The 16,406-nt window shown below is 40.8% G+C and overlaps 2 protein-coding genes across 10 annotated transcripts in view; one reads left to right on the top strand and one right to left on the bottom strand.

The window, feature by feature from the left end:
• The window catches only part of TTC3 (tetratricopeptide repeat domain 3), a 65,275-nt gene extending 61,636 nt beyond the window's left edge, over positions 1 to 3,639 (bottom strand). For 4 of the 5 annotated variants that reach the window (XM_065067687.1, XM_065067717.1, XM_065067727.1 and 1 more), the window contains exons 1-2: positions 3,534 to 3,639; positions 2,615 to 2,700 (exon numbers count right to left, since the gene is read on the bottom strand). In XM_065067687.1, coding sequence (XP_064923759.1) covers positions 2,615 to 2,689 — 75 coding nt within the window. In that variant the 5' untranslated portion in view covers positions 2,690 to 2,700; positions 3,534 to 3,639. Of the gene's footprint in view, positions 1 to 2,614; positions 2,701 to 2,931; positions 3,473 to 3,533 lie in introns of those variants that run through there. The other variant, XM_065067694.1, reaches the window with a different exon arrangement.
• A 40-nt stretch (positions 3,640 to 3,679) lies between these two features.
• Positions 3,680 to 10,409, top strand: PIGP (phosphatidylinositol glycan anchor biosynthesis class P). 5 transcript variants are annotated; one of them, XM_065067877.1, is made up of 5 exons: positions 3,680 to 3,762; positions 4,278 to 4,378; positions 5,623 to 5,695; positions 6,217 to 6,335; positions 9,496 to 10,409. In XM_065067877.1, exons 2-5 carry the CDS (start codon positions 4,297 to 4,299, stop codon positions 9,624 to 9,626), a joined length of 405 nt encoding a protein of 134 aa, XP_064923949.1. In that variant the 5' UTR covers positions 3,680 to 3,762; positions 4,278 to 4,296; the 3' UTR covers positions 9,627 to 10,409. The 5 variants fall into 5 exon arrangements, with proteins under 5 accessions (XP_064923949.1, XP_064923958.1, XP_064923971.1 ...); XM_065067886.1 differs by having other exon boundaries at positions 3,702 to 3,753; XM_065067899.1 differs by lacking the exon at positions 3,680 to 3,762 and adding an exon at positions 3,789 to 3,901.
• Positions 10,410 to 16,406: the final 5,997 nt, after the last annotated feature.

Genomic DNA, 16,406 nt, shown 5'->3' with positions numbered 1-16,406 from the left:
AGTATTCTAAAAATTAATAATTCAAAATTAGGTACTGGGCAGCAATATAATGCTTAAGAATACCTAGGGAAATATGCTTAAGATGATAACACAGGTTTTCAAAAATTAATAATTAAGTTTTGACAGTTAGTGCATGAATATTTAAATAAATAATAAATAGATAAATATATATATAAAATAAGTGGAATGAGTGCTTAATTTACTATTTCATGGCAGCACACTGTATCAATATTTTAAAGGGTTTAAAACATATTACTCCATATGAGCTTCTCAAGCTGCAGAATAAATCACTCTGCTCTCTTTTACAGATCTCTACAAAGTCTATTATTTTAACAAACATTATATATGTGTCATTTAATAAATATCACATATCATGTGTATGGATTGCTGCATTATCATTTCAAATAAATGCAAAGCTATTTCTGAATATGACTGGAGAAAATAAAAAAATATATTAAAAAAAAAAACTAATTATCAAACACATCTTTTATAATGTTTCTTTAACAGGCCTTTATTCTTTCAGGGGTTGACTTTCTGGAAATGCTAGCATGCTATGCAGTGACAACTTACTAACTTGACCTAAGGTGATGACAAGAAATCACATGATTTCACCCGACGTAGCATTTTTGAACTATCACAACATTACATGTAAATCAAGGCTTACTCTCAAAAATAAGTTATTATAACATTGACATATTTAACAGATCAGGACATTCGATCAGAGGAAAAGGATTAACTATTATTACAAAATCAGCTAATCTTGAAAGATGACTGAATGTCTCCTTCACTCCACAGTGTAGTTTTTGCTACGATATTTAAAACCAAAACAAACCACACACACACCCCCCTCTATACACCAAGCCCCAGGTGGAATTCCCACTAAAGCAAACCTGAAAACCAAGACTGAGCACTTGGACAGAATCAAGGGTTTTCTTTCCATAGCACAGCACACACATCACCTTAAGAAATGAAATGTCTAGTAACTTAACTGTTAAAAGTACTTTATTTTGTCCATGGCACCAAAAAAAAATCTTTATTGATATAAACCATTTCTGATGAAACCCACTACTCTACTGGTAATAGTCTCTTGTAAAGACACAGCTTTACAAATTAGAAATTCAGTTTACCTGTATTTTTAATTCCTGCAAAGGAAGAAGAAGAGTAGGCCAGATAGTTTATACTTGGCATCAGCAATACTTAGGATAAGTAACTCATAACTGAACTCTCCAAGCAGTAGAAAGGTTAACTACCACCGAGTTTTATAATACTCCTTAAGAATATCAAGAAGGAAGGGAAAAAAAAAAAGTCAAGGAAAGCATTCTTTGAAATATTAATACAAAAGAGTACTTGTTAGAGACTGAAAAGGACAATGGCTTAAACATTGTGGCAAAACCATTTCATCCAGCTGCAGGAGCTGGGACATTCACGTTTATTTGCGATTTACAGATCAACCACAAGCTAAGCAGCCACAGGCAAAGGCTGGCTGATACAGGAGGTGAGGGATGCGTTGAAGAGCATGGCACAAATGGAAAGACCCTTCAGGACTTTTCCATCTTTTGCAGTCACCCCCCAGTGATGCCTGCACAAGAGACCAAAGATGAGGCAAGTAGGCAATCCAGAGGACCATGAAAAGCCCACCTGTGCAAGCAGTGAGGTGGCACCCACTCACCATCCTGAGGACCACCCTGCCCACCAGTCTCACCACAGGAACTGAACAAGACACGGGAAAACGCCGCACATCACTCGATCTGAGACTACAAACCCCATCATACACAGAGTGGAGTCATAAGGGTGGTGAGATCTCTCTCTCTTTCTTTCCTATACCTCTATTCTTTTGCTTTCCCTATTATAGCTAATATAGTAACATATACATATATAGATTTACAGCCCCACATGTGCCACACACTTTTTTGATGTTTACCAATCGAACCTAAAATAACGTAAATGCTTCTGCCACCAAATCATTTGGCAATTAGGCCAAACTGCAAAATGAAAGTCTTTTGTTTATGGACCTTAAGTATTGTGTGTACTGTTTTCCAACCAAGGGCACCCACAAACCTGAGTCACCTCTCCACCCATACTTCAGGCTGGGACATGACAGTGCTACAGTTTATTTGATAGAAGCAACAACTAAATAAGCTGAGGCATTATTGGGCACAAAGGGCAGAAGAAAAAATGTAAGCAAAGACAAAAAAAAAAAAGAATGGGTGAACTCTCTGCACTTAATTTGTAGACCTGAGCTTCCACGAACTCAGTTGTGTTTGCTGTTCAATTAAAGGAATTGAATCTCTCACTCTGAGGTATATCATCCCAAGCATGGCTCAGATATACAGCCAACAAGTTAGTCAAGTTCTGTTAACAGGACCTATGCACCACCGTCTAATTTTACATAGTTGAATATGCATTCAGTAAAACTTGCCTGATAAAAGGATACACAGCCTCTATGCTCCACCTCAGTTTAGTACTTTTGCAAGTGAATAACATACAGTGGTATAAAGCATCTTTGCATCAGTTTGAATTAATCAACACTAGCACTTACTCTGTGGATCAGATCTAGGTATAAATCCCATCGGAACATCTTGCAAGTTTTTCATCTATTTTCAAACCTACTTACCAATTCACAGCAAGATTTTTCAGCAAAATAAAAAGCTGCGGCTCCAAACTTAGATTCAGACATAGGTTCACCCATGGTACGTGACCCTGAAAGAAAAGGATTATGAGAAATACATGAGGGGGAGGCAAGAGGCAAATAGCATATGCATTGTAGGGCTTAAAATAATCACATCAAATTACACTTTGCGAGACTTTCATATTTTTACGCAGCATAGATTAATCTTGGAAGACAGCAACCTAAAGCATAAGTTAAAAGGCAGTCAAATCGATTAACAACATTCTAAGTCCCTGATGCCTGCCAGTACTCCAGTACGTTACCTCACACCTGACAGGCAGAGGAGGGAGCCGCGCAGTTTCCACTGGCCGGGTTTGGTGGCAGCATCTCAGAGCTATTGCCACATCCCGAGACAGCGGAGTTACACATCCCAACCCCTCCGACGGGCAGCCCCGCCTGACAGACCCAGCGGCGCAGCCCCCGCCCAGGCCGCGCGTCCTTCTCCCGACCGGCTGCGCTCGTCCCACCCCGGCAGCTCCGCCAGAGGCTAGGGGGACCGGCTGTGCTCACGGCAGCTCCCTTGCCTCCGTTAGACCCCGGAAGCCCCGAGGCTTGTCACTGACGTGTCGCAGCCCGGCGCTTCCCGCTGGGACAGCCCAGCCCGCGCCCAATCCTCCCCGCAGCAAAGAGCTCCAACAGCGCCAAGGGGGCTCCGCCGCGGCTCCTGGGACCGACAGCACCGGTTCCCGCCTCAAAGGGGACCGGACCGGGCCGGGTGTCACCCTGTCAGGGGCTCCGGAGAGACAGGCGTCACCCTCCCGGACCCAGCCTCGCTGGCGATGAGGAGGTCAGGAGCACGGTGAGGCACGGCAGGGGAGCGCCCGCCATCCCCCCGCTATTCCCCGCACCTGCCTGCCTCACTCACCCGCCTCCGCCTCAGCTTCCCGCCGGCTCCGCAGGGCCGAGGCTGCTCCCACCTCCCCCCGACAGCCCCTCCTACCGCGCGCGCCAGCAGCCACACCCAGCCGGGCCCTGGCTACTGGCCAGTTACTGCCTGACGTCACGGGAACGAGCCAACGCGCCGCAAGAGCTCGGGGGACCCCGCCCACCGCGGGCTCAGAGGTTCCGCGCCCGCTGACGGGGAGGTTGGCGGGGTATTTCTGTGGCTGCGCATGTGCGAGGGGCGGCCTGGCGCGGGGGGGCGGGGGGCAGACGGACGGACGAGCGCGACTTGGAGGGGGAGGGAGCACGGTTGGGCGTCTTCGCCTTCTCCTTGTTGGGGGGCTATCCTGGGTGTGGTTTCCCCTACCCCGGCCGTGAGCTCTAAAGGGAGGAGGCAGAGCAAAGCGGCTGCAGCGGGGCGGGCGTCGGTAGCACCGCGGCTCATTGCGTGTCCGTTGGGGAGCGAGCTAAACGGCTGTTGCGCGCGCCCATCCGCCCTGCGCTGGATGGGCGCGTGCGCGTTTTTGCCGCGCCACTCCCCAAGGCTGAGGGCCTGAGGATGGGGGGCGAGTGCGTGGGCTCGGCCGGTGTTGGGGGGAGTCTCGCTTGCTGCGGGTGCCGGGGTGTCCCGAGGGGAACGTGCCGAGAAACTTCTAACAGCCTCTCACTGTGTCTTCCTCCTCCGCCATGCTCCCTCTGTTCCCTGTCGCCACCCCCCGCCCCGAAGTTAAAGAGAAGAGACCAGTATGGTTGAAAACTCTCCAGCCCCATTGCCAGAAAGGGCAATATATGGATTTGCTCTTTTCTTAGGATCGTGGTTTGGCTTTAGTAAGTATGCTGGGTACTGAGTACTTCGCCGAAGTGTTGCTTTGCCTACGACGCAAATATAATTCCAATAGGACCATCTGAAAGGGGTCAAAATTCTGTTGCACCACCTGTTGTAAAGGTGTATAATGCAGACCTAAGGGAGAGTTACTTGCCAGATGTATCAGTTGTTACAAAGATCTGTTATTGCCTTTTGTGATTTCCTCGTGTTTTGTCTGCCTTTAACCTTGTTATGTGGCCTCCAATAGTATTGCAGAGTCAAATTATTTAAAAAATTCTCTGCATTCTCATTTTAGGAACTTTTTTATTTGCATACGTTGTCACTATTCAGTAACCGTTGTAGATAGTAGTGCAACCTTCCTTTCCCAAATACTGAAAATAAATAAGTAAATAAATACATCTAGTCAACAGCAATTGAGAATTATTGGGGATATGTCAGCATTTCTTTGCTGGTGTGACAGGTGTGTTAGCATTTCACTAGGGATATCCTGCCTGCGCACACAGGGTCAAGGCTCGAGAGCGTGAGAGCACTTTTTAAACACAAGAAAAGTGCTGCAAATACGACGTAGTTTAATAATTAAACAGAGTACTACTGTAAGTCTGTCTTAACCTTAGGAGGTAAGTAGAAATGAAAGTAATTTGGTTTCTATTCCTCTCTCAGGAAGCCACTGCAGTTCCATATCTTGTGTCACTGTTTGGCTGCTAACCCCTTCCCCTCAAATTTTGTTAAACCTTACTCTGGATTTATTGTTAGAGAGCAATATTTCTCAGTATTGGGTTGTTGACATGAAAATTATTAACAAGAATCACAAAGTATTTCCAGTAACTTTTTCTGAACAGTTCCATACAAGGACTGCAATTCTACCAACTTTTATTTCAGACAAGTGACCCACTCTGTGATCATTTTCTGCTTTAATATTTTCTACATTCAGAGTCATTTGGCAACTTTTTACTGAGGGGTTCTTGTTCTGCAGTTCAATGTGGAATAAATTGTTGTATGTCTACATAGGAAATTAGAAACTCAAAGTAAATATAAAAGTTGTAGAATCAGCTAGATGTTTACCCCCGTATTAAGCAGGTTTTGTGTCTGAGACTTACACTCTACAATGTTTTGGCAGACCTATTTTGGTTTAAATAGTGTAAAAGCAAAACATAGCACATATCAGTAGGGAAGTATTGCTCTAAAACTTAGGAAGTCCAAAACAGTATCAGTCATACTATTATAACTTTTTAATTCTTCTGTGCAGTCTTGTATATTATCTGGGCATATGTTCCTGAGACTTGGCTGTTCTCGTTGGGACTAACATACTGGCCACAAAAGTAAGTTCAAACCATTAAACTCTTTAGCCTGAATATGTCTAAGTATAGGACACTCTTAATTATTTTCAAATAGCAAAATTTTCTTTTTAAATAGTGGCCTTGTATTTAATCCAGTTTTCCTGATGATAAAGGACTGTAATTTTTGTGAAGTATTATTTTATATAGATAAGTAACTATGATGATTTTTTTTCATTGTGTAACGGAATAGTATTTGAATGTTTTATGATAAATTTGACACTTTGTTTTTAGGAACTTTGCTGATAGTAGACAGTAAACTTTGAACTATACTTAAAAAAATAAAAACCTTCTGTAAGGAATCTATTTGATGGTTCATGCCAAACTAGCTACAGTGACTGCAGGCAGTAATCTTGGGAGACACCAGGGTCTGTATTAAGAGGTGTTGTTTCCTTTCCTCATGGCTACAGTTGTGCTAGACACATTAACAACCACTACATTAAAACTGTTATGTTATTAGATGTTTGTTATTATGATATGTAAACTTTTAAAATCTTTTTCCTCAGGTACTGGGCAGTTGCTTTGCCAGTGTACCTACTAGTTGCTGTAGGAATTGGTTATATATTACTTTTTGGTATTAACATGATGAGTACAGCTCCACTTAACTCCACAGATACCATTACAGGTAATTTTACTGGTGTTTGTTTTAAGATTTTGATCCTCAACTGGTAATTTCTGTAATTACATATATGTAGCCATATATGATTTAATTTTTAATATTTTCAAGCCCTTAAATATTTTGATCTAGAAAAGGAGTTCTTGGAAGTACTGAAGTACTAGATTGAAAAGATAGCCACAAGCCCAGATGCTTTGATCCTGAACTTGCTAGAAGCAGTCCCTAAATGCTAACCAGCTATCTTGGGCCCCTTTAACTACAAATACCCTTGCCCATGGGATTTTTCCTAGCAATTGCTTGAAAAGGCCGAAGTTGGCTCTATTGAAGTCCAGGGTTGCGATTCTGCTTGGTATTCTGTTCCTGCCACATGGAATCTTGAACTCTGCCATCTCATGATTGCTGCAGCCAAGGCAGCTCTCTGCTTCTTTCAAACTCAAGATCAGAGCATCCCGACATGTAGGAAGTCAAGGAAGGGACCCAGGAGACCTGCTTGGTTAAACAAGAAACTGCTGGGCAAACTCAAGTGGAAGAGGAGAGTTTACGGATCATGGAAGGAGGGGCTGGCCACTTGGGAAGAATATAAGGCTGTTATCAGAGGATGTAGGGAGGCAACTAGGAAAGCTAACACCTCCTTAGAATTAAACCTTGCAAGAGGGGTCAAGGACAACAGAAAGAGCTACTTCAAATACATGGCAGATAAAACTAACACCAGAGGCAATGTAGGCCAACTGATGAATGGGGCGGGTGCCCTGGTGACAGAAGATACGGAGAAGACAGAGATACTGAATGCCTTCTTTGTCTCTCTCTACTCTGCTGGAGGCTGTCCTGAGGAGCCCTGTACCCCTGAGGCCCCAGAAGAAGTCAGGACAATGGAGGAGTTTGCCTTGGTTGATGAGGACTGGGTTAGGGACCAGGGAAGCAATCCGGACATCCGTAAATCCATGGGTCTAGATGGGATGCACCCACGGGTGCTGAGGGCGCTGGCCGAGGTCGTTGCTGGACCACTCTCCATCGTCTTTGCCAAGTCGTGGGAAATGGGAGAGGTGCCTGAGGACTGGAGGAAAGCAAATGTCACTCCAGTCTTCACAAAGGGCAAGAAGGAGGACCCAGGTAACTGTAGACTGGTCAGCCTCACCTCCATCCCTAGAAAGGTGATGGAATGACTTATACTTGGTGCCATCTCAAGGCATATCAAGGATAAGAGGGTCATTAGGGGCAGTCAACATGGCTTCACCAAGGGGAAGTCATGCTTGACCAACCTCATAGCCTTTTATGAGGACATAACCAGGTGGATAGGTGGTGACAAAGCAGTGGATGTGGTCTGTCTTGACTTCAGTAAAGCATTTGACACAGTGTCCCATAGCATCCTCGCTGCTAAACTGAAGAAGTGTGGACTAGATGATTGGGTAATGAGGTGAACTGGCTGAAAGAAAGAAGCCAGAGAGTTGTGGTCAGTGGGGCAGAGTCCAGTTGGAGGCCCTCAACATCTACTGGAGTCCCTCAAGGGTCGGTACTGGGACCAGTACTATTCAATATATTCACCAATGACTTGGATGAGTGACTAGAGTGCACTGTCAGCAAGTTTGCTGATGACACCAGCTGGGAGGAGTGGCTGACACGCCAGAAGGCTGTGCTGGCATCCAGTGAGACTTGGACAGTCTGGAGAGTTGGGCAGGGAAAAATTTAATGCAATATAACAAGGATAAGTGTAGAGTCTTGCAGCTGGGCAGGAACAACCCCAGGTTCCAGTATAAATTGGGGAATGACCAGTTGGAAAGTAGTGTAGGGGAAAGGGACCTGCAGGTCCTGGTGGACAGCAGGATGACCATGAGCCAGCACTGTGCCCTTGTGGCCAGGAAGGCCAATGGCATCCTGGGGTGTGGTTAGTAGGTCGAGAGAGGTTCTCCTTCCCCTCTCCTTCCCCTGGTGAAACTGCACCTGGAATATTGTGTCCAGTTCTGGGCCCTTCAGTTCAAGAGAGAGTCCAGCGTAGGGCAATGAAGATGATTAAGGGAGTGGAGCATCTCCCTTATGAGGAAAAGCTGAGGGAGCTGGGTCTCTTTAGCTTGGAGAAGAGGAGACTGAGGGGTGACCTCCTTAATGTTTATAAATATATAAAGGGTGAGTGTCACAAGGAAGAGGGCTTGAGCATACAAAGCTCTCCCAGGTGTGTACCGTGCATAACAAACCAGTGAAGAGTGTTGTGGGAAGAAGAGCCTGAGTACCTACCTGGCAGTGGCAAGAGTGGAAAGGCATGCTGGAGTCTAGGAGGTGTGAAGGAGCATGCTGCATTATTGTTAGTGATTACCTGTCTGAAAAAGCTGTTCATCAGTTTTCTCATCTTCCACATTATCTTTATTCCTGCCAAGGAGACCTGTTCTAGCCATTCACAGTATTCTCCAGGCAGCTGCATCTTCCTCCACACCGCGTTCTTATTCACAGGTGGCCAGTTTTTTTAGAAACAAAGTAGAATGTAAAACTTGGCAAGGAGGTTACCTGTTGCTGAGACTGCTGAAGTTGCAGCATTTTAACCAACTATGTACAGGGAAAAAAAAAAATCAGTTGAGGCTATAGTTTGAATGCATTACTCTGATGAGTCAAGAACTGCCATTTAGTCATTCCTGTGTTCCTGGCTACTCATTCACACTCTTATATTGCACTCTCATTTGGTGTCAACCCAAGAGTTTTTATGGCTCTATGGCAGGTGGGATGGGGGACCTACTCTTTTCGAAAGACAACTATATTTGAAAATTTTCAGACAGAACAGTTCCACATTTTTTTCCCCAAGATAAAGGGAAGGTGGACAGTGTCTCTCAGCAGAAATCCTAGTATAAAGTGTTCAGACTACAGACTGAGCTATTCACTGTGGGGTTTTTTGTTTGTTTGTTCTTTTGATTTTTGGGTCGTTACGGTTTAATGTCACACAGCATCTTAAACCAAGCAAAGTCCCAGACAGTGATTTCAGCAGGAGGATAGGGTCAGTTTCTTCAAGGGCTTTGCTAATATGTGTTGATGTGAAGCATTTCTGGTGACCATCTCATTACTCCTCAACAAAACAAGGTTTTCAGCATTGCTTAGAGTAGCTAAATTTATACAGTGTTGTGTTACATAACGTTTCTTGAAATAAAAAAATCTTTAATGTGTGGAATGTTCTCATTGTCTCCTGTAGATAACTATGCAAAAAGGCAGCAGCAGAAGAAATTTCAAGAAGAAGCAATTCCAGCCCTGAGGGATATTTCCATCAGTGAAGTAAACAGAATGTTTTTCCTTCCTGAAAAAGGAATCTGCAATAGCAGATAGTCATTATTGTGATCTATTTGAATAACAGATTCGTAGAAGTGTTACATAAGGAAAATTAAACTTCTCCAAGTTATAAACCACAGTTTTTTTCTGCTTGTAAAACAAAGCTTTTTTTTTTCCCCTCTAAATTTATGGCAACACACTTCATTGAGATTATTTTATTTTATTATTATACATGCACCTTAATAACCTGCATTGGTATGAGAATTATGCCACGTTAATTTATCTAACCATTCTTGTGAGTTTAAAATAGTATTCTGTTGCTTATAGATTACTGCTTGTAATTTCCCTCTGAGAGTGAAAGAAATAGCTTTGGAGGTAGCTTGATTCTGTTTCCCTTTTAATTCAGGGAGATAAAATGTTTTTCAGTAGTCAAGTGTTTGAAAATATTTGGGTTTTACAATGTACATTAAATTGAAGTGTTTACATTGTAAATATACAGTTCTCATTTGTAAATATCAATAAAATGTAACTAATTTTTATTTGTTCAAAGTTAGCCATTTTTCTGTGGTGCTATATTTGTCCTGGGTAAAGGTGCAGCGATTAGAGACGATGCATACCGGGATGCAGACAGAAATTCGCGCAGAGGCAGAGGTCTTGTTCATGAAGGAGCGCAGAGCCTGGCCTAGCAGAGAGCTGACTTAGGCCTAGGCTAGCTTCTTTACTCACCATTTACCATTTTATAGGATTTACAGATACAAGCATGGACTAAGATGTTTACACAAGGTGTTTTTCCACTAATTGTTATTAAAAACACAATAAACTCATGTGATGTTTGTCTCACTTGTTTTTCCACTCATTCACAGACCAGGCCCAAGGACATTCAGACATCCCAGACACTTGGGGGCGGTTATCCGGCCCAAGATACCATTCTCACGACTCTGGGCTATAACTTTTTACAATTATGAGAAAGATACTTCAAAGTAATCTGTCCAAGGCCTTTTATATATTATTATGTTAGCATTATGTCTTTGACCGTCCAAATGGTCATGTTAGTATTGATCTTCCTTTATCATCCAGGTGGCTGGAACCGTACATCTTGCTTTCCCACATTTTACTTTCCAACATAAAGGTGTATAGTGTTCCATTTTTATTCACACAATAGCTTATTCTGCAAAATTTGATTTTTTTTTTTTTTTATTCAAATTGGTGGTCTTATTGAAATACCAAGATTCCTAGAAATAAGGAAGGAAATATCGAGATTACCAGAAATAAGGAAGGTGGGTTGTGAACACTTTCTGAAACATGTTTTGAAATGACTTTTTTTTTTAATTATTCTTAAAAATAACGAAAACTGCTTTCAAGGATGTTTCTGGAAATACAGGAACCATTAGGTCCTTCTTATTATTATAGTTGAGGTTATAGCTGAAAGCACAGTAACTTATTATGGCAGCGGTTCAGATGTTTCTTCGATGGTGAATTGTCTTTCATGTATGCATTACTGAGCAGAGAGACAATTTTTATCTCCTTTCTTCCAAGAGTCATAAATCCAGTTATCTTCAGTGCTCAAGGTTATTTAGTTTGGTTACGAAGACCAGTGAATAGAGCCTCATTATTTTTTATAAGGTCTATAAGCCAACTTCTGACCAGTGGAGAATTTAGTTAAAAAATCACTATTTCTTTAAAATATAATAGCACATTTTTGAAAATTTGTGTGAGGAAGCTTACCCCAGTTCTCTAGGAATCAGTTGAAACATCATCAGTTGCTGTGGGAAGTCCGAAGATCTGGTAACAATTGATCCGGTATGAATATGAAACTTGTAGTTCTTGGTCGTCTAGTAGTTTGACATTTTTCTCACCCACATTTGAAGAAAAAAAGCATGCTAGGTATTTTGGGTAGGAGAAAAAATACCTTCTTAATTAAGGAAAAAATGCTTTTTAACATTTCACTCTGAAATAGTGGATTTTAGATATATATTTTTGTTTGGGGCATCTCATAAGAAGGAGTATTTGTACCTAAACCTAATGACTGTTACCAGTACAATGTCTGTTTGATAGTATAGACTTGTTTGTGAAGTTTATTTTTTTTAGCTATTATTTGCCTCCATGATCTTGCCTTTCTATTTTAATTTATGTGTTCAAACACCCATACATAGAGTGAATTCAAGATTTTACGATCAACAGGCACAAAAATGTATTTACTCTGTCAGTTCTCTATTCACATTGTAGACACTGATGTAATCTTTTTTTTTTCTGTGTAATTTCTACCTGTGTTCTACATTCCTTTTGCTTTATCACAAAGCAATTTCATTTTAAATTCTAAATTGACAAGTGAAGGCCACATTTCTGCTATCATTTGATGTAAGGATTAGTTTAGTCCCCTGTTAAGGATACCCAAATCCCTTCAGGATAAAGAAAAGCTACTGGAAAATGCCCTGAAGCCCTGAAAGCACACAAATTAAAGGACTGTAAACCTTGGACAAAGATTGTATCAGTGATGAATCTGCCATTTCATTTAACTGCAGACCTCACAATTATGGGAAAACTGACAGAGGCACCTAAGTGAGTGGGCAAACTGGGGCCATTTGTTTAAGTAAAACTTGCAGGCATGAAACTCAATCTTTGCTTTTCTGTCATTAGTGTGTAGCGGTGCTTCAAAGACACTGTAGTGACCTTTCCTTCAACTTAGGAGTAATGTTTGTCATTAAAGTTTGAAATTGCATTGGTGATCAAAATAAAACCGGGCAACAGTGTATACTGGCCAATAAACGTATTGTAGGGAATTGTAGGTGTTCAGGATCCATCTGCTCTTGCCTATGACTGTGATTAAGGAAAAGAAATGCAACAATCAGCAAAGCGAAGAAATATTCTGCCTTTTGTAAATGTACAGCCACTTATAGCTATAGGTATTTAGTGGGATTTATATAGATTTTGCCTTAGATATTATCAGGAAAAAAACAGAAGTGATTGAACTGTGTTGCTAGTAGTGCTTTTCTTTACAAAACATACACCTTCAAAGACGGGGTATCAGGTATCCATACCTCTCTGAGACTGAGGAAAAATAAATAAATAAAGGTAGAAACCTAAATTTGCCCCTATTTTCACCTTTCCGACTTACTGATGGTGTATTGTTATAGCTCAACCTGTAGAGTTAGACTGACTGTGTTGTCCCTGCTGAAATAACCAAATGATGAAACTTCAGCCATGCTTTTTAATGCACCTTCTAGGATTCTTTTACAGTTGTATCATGTTAGAGACTGATGGTATTTTACACATGTTGCTATAAACTTAATCTGGTAAAACAGATTCCCCCTTCAAGTGGTGAATATGAATGCAGATGTAAACATGCCATAAAAAAAAAGAAAAGAAAAAAAACCCAAGGTTGCACTGTTTTGAGTGAAAAGATTGTATACCAAAGAAACAACAGAGCTGTGGTTGCCAAATCTGTGTAAAGATGGTAGGTACATCTCTCTCCATCTTGGGTGTAGAGGGGTAAAGGGAAGGATAGTAGCAACACAGATGATCTGTTTGTGATGTTGAAGCTGAGAAGTAGTGAAAGAGAAACTTTGTGAATGGAGTCACACGAGTGATTAGACTAGAAAGGGAAGCTATCTTGGATTTTGGTCTTTTGCGTTGCACTGTATTGAATGCCATAAGCTTGGAGGCTTCAGTGCAAATACAGACAGTAGGCATATGAAGTAGCAGAAGAGCTAAATTCTCTGTGTATCCACGTAATTTCATCTTTATTGTAAGCATTAATAGAAGTCTTTTGCCCCTTTGAGATCAACAGGGAGCTATAGTAAAAAAGGTAAATGCTCTTTTGTGACGTTGAAAGGTATAAAGCATGTGGAGTAAAATATGCAAGCACATATGAGTAAAAAGCTAGCATAATTATGTGTATGTTTTTGTTACTTCTCCTACAGATAGGATGACTGAAATAAGGCAGGTAAAAGAAACACAGCATCTCAAATGTTATTATAGTTTGTGGGCATGAAAGTGATGTCCTTGAAGGAAGCAATGTTGAATGAAGAAACTCATTTCAGCAGTAGTAAAATGGAATTGTCTTTCTCCTGGAGATATGCAGGTACACTTTGCTGTTACCTAAAGCATTCTGAAGTGGACAGGGCATCTTAAAAATATTTTGAGCACACTATGGAATGCTGTCAGCTTGTTTTTATGGTCTTTAAAATAACCACTGCTTGTGATTGGAGCTGGAGAATGGGATAAAAGATGAGTAACAAATTATATGTCTACTTTTTTTTATGGCAAAAGTTCAGATATCAGTAAGTACAATCAAAGACCCTTTCAGAAAGCTGTAATATTAAACGTTTATACCGTTGCTGCAGGCAACATTTCCGTAAAGTTAAAAATTGGCCCGAATTGGGAGGACTCATACTGCCTGCAATGCAGGTCGTGTGCCTGAAGCTTTTCTGAGAGTAGAAGGAAGGAAAATGTATGTTTGTTTTAGTTCCATATTGTAGATCTCTTTCTAGTACTCCTGTTGTTCATTGGAACACCTTCGTGCTAGGTGGTCTATAAACATTAAAAATGGCGGTAAATAATAGTAGGTTTTGGCATTCTTAGTGGGCCTTAAGCTGCTGTAAGTTAAATCAGGTAAAGTTAGGCTGAAAAGATACCTTAATGAAGAGAATAGATCATAACTGTAGAAACAGTAAAATTTCCATCTCTGACAAAAATTAAATATGAGAATGGAGGTAATGATGAGACATTCTAAATAGTGCCCAAGTCTTCTTCCTCTTCTCCCCTGCTCCAGGTTTCTGTCCCAGGAGAGGGTAACAAACCAATGCCTTGACTGTACCTGCAGCAATTTATTTTTATAAGAACAATAGGAAACTATAAGATCTTTGCCCTAATATAGTGTTTCTCTTAATTACATTCATGCAAAAACACTTGCCTACAGGTACAATGAGAAACTCGCCTCCAAAGCTCTTTTGATAAAGGCTTTTTGAATACTTGATCTCTTTAGCAGGCAATTTCTACGGACCTCAGTTTCATTTGTGGGTGTAAATGATGAAGTATTTCTAACTTACAAACAGAATACTTCATAAATACTTTTGTGTATGGATATTTTGTTTCATAATGTATCTTTTCCAGGGGCACTTGAGTCGGAATGGCTAAAATGTTTAATGCAAAGTCCTGCTTGCTGCTGCACTGTTAGATTTCCAGTCAGCTCTGAAACTGAGATGACTGGAGTTTTTTGTCTCTCTTCATCTGTTAATGAATTGAACCGTATTCTGAGATGAAAGTTTTGGAAGCATTTCGTCTAGTTCTGTCAGTTTCCTTAGAGATTGCCAAAGTGAATTTTGTTGGTATGCTGCACAGTTTATGTACCAACCTAATTCTCAGCTTTCTGCTAAAAGCAGCTGATAGATTAATCCAGTCTGGAAATCATTATTATATGGAGTGTAATCAAATGGTAGATGTTTCAGTGAATTGGATGGATTTTGTCTCTAGAGCTCATAAAACTGCTATTGTGAAGACTGCCTTTTTGCATTTGTGGCAATTTAGTCCTGCTACTGTTGTTACTCAGTATAAATGCAACTGAGAAAAAAACATCATTTTAGTGACAGTTCTTTTTCTTTTAATCCAAATTATTACTGCATTGTATTAGAAAGAATGCTCAGCAAACTTTAATGTCATGGAAAGATATGCTTGCCTTGGATATATACATCCTTCAGGAGCTTGTCTTAAAAGAGCTTAGAAGTAGAATTCAAGACTGTTTTATGAACATATTTTGGTTTTTCATGTGAGTATATGCAGCAGAAATATAAAATTGTAGACACTGTCTAGATACCTCTCCAGCTTTCATGTACCAGTCAAACATTAACTTGTCTTTTACTATCATAGTTTCAGACCATGGGAATGGAAAGGCGGCACTTACTGGAAATGTTACAGCTGTTGAACTGTTATAGTAAGGGAAGTTCTGTGGAACAGAGATCCTGAGCCAAAAATTCAATCTGTAAAACGCTATGTTTCTAGTCTTGCTTTGAAGTAGTAAGGTCACAATAAACTCATTATTTGGGGATGCTTTGTTATCTATTTCCTATAAATGATGGATGATTCTAAGGTCGCTGAAAACTTAGCCAGGTCAATTTGCAGATGACATGACAGACCAGAACTGAAAACTGAAAGTTAACTGCAGTTGAATATCAGAGATCTTATATTAGTTCACTTTTTCTTCCCTTAATTATTAACAAACTGGTAAGGGATCGCGAGTCATTTTTTACTTAAGTGTGCAAATAAGGGTATGTTGACATTGTAACATAAAAAAGTCATTTGCCAAAAAAAAAAAGAAAAAAAGATGGCTTGATGGGAAAAGGATAATACAGTTTTGGCTTCCTCTAATGACTGTAGTTAAATACTACCAATGTGGTAAATGGTACAGTAATATTACCTTAATGTCAAAATGGAATTTGACAGTACAGGGGAAACAAAATGGAACATGTAGCAGAGACTGAGAAATGGAATCAGTTTATGCCGATACCATGTTGTCAGACCTCAGCAGCTGTGGAAGATGATTTGTTTTGATATTTCTAACAGACTTTAGTAAGACTGTCAACCATTATCCAGTTTTATTTTTCTAATAACAGTGTCTGTTCTACTGCCTTAAAGAACACACTTCACTTAAGATGTGAACTTAAAGTTGGTTTGTGTCATAGCACAGATTAAAATGGCAGCACGGATACACACAGTGGTGTCTTAAAAGGTGAGAAAAAGCCCTGCTCAGGACTTGAGACAAGGGCAGAACTCTGAATGTTGGGCGTGAACTCAGCTCAGCATTGATGGAGACTAGAGCTTCTTGCAAGGAAGAAATGGAGG

The sequence above is a fragment of the Columba livia genome, chromosome 1, assembly GCF_036013475.1.
Source record: "Columba livia isolate bColLiv1 breed racing homer chromosome 1, bColLiv1.pat.W.v2, whole genome shotgun sequence".
Taxonomy (NCBI): domain Eukaryota; kingdom Metazoa; phylum Chordata; class Aves; order Columbiformes; family Columbidae; genus Columba; species Columba livia.
The sequence above is the reverse complement of the archived record's forward strand: the minus strand, read 5'-3'. Positions and strand labels throughout refer to the sequence as shown.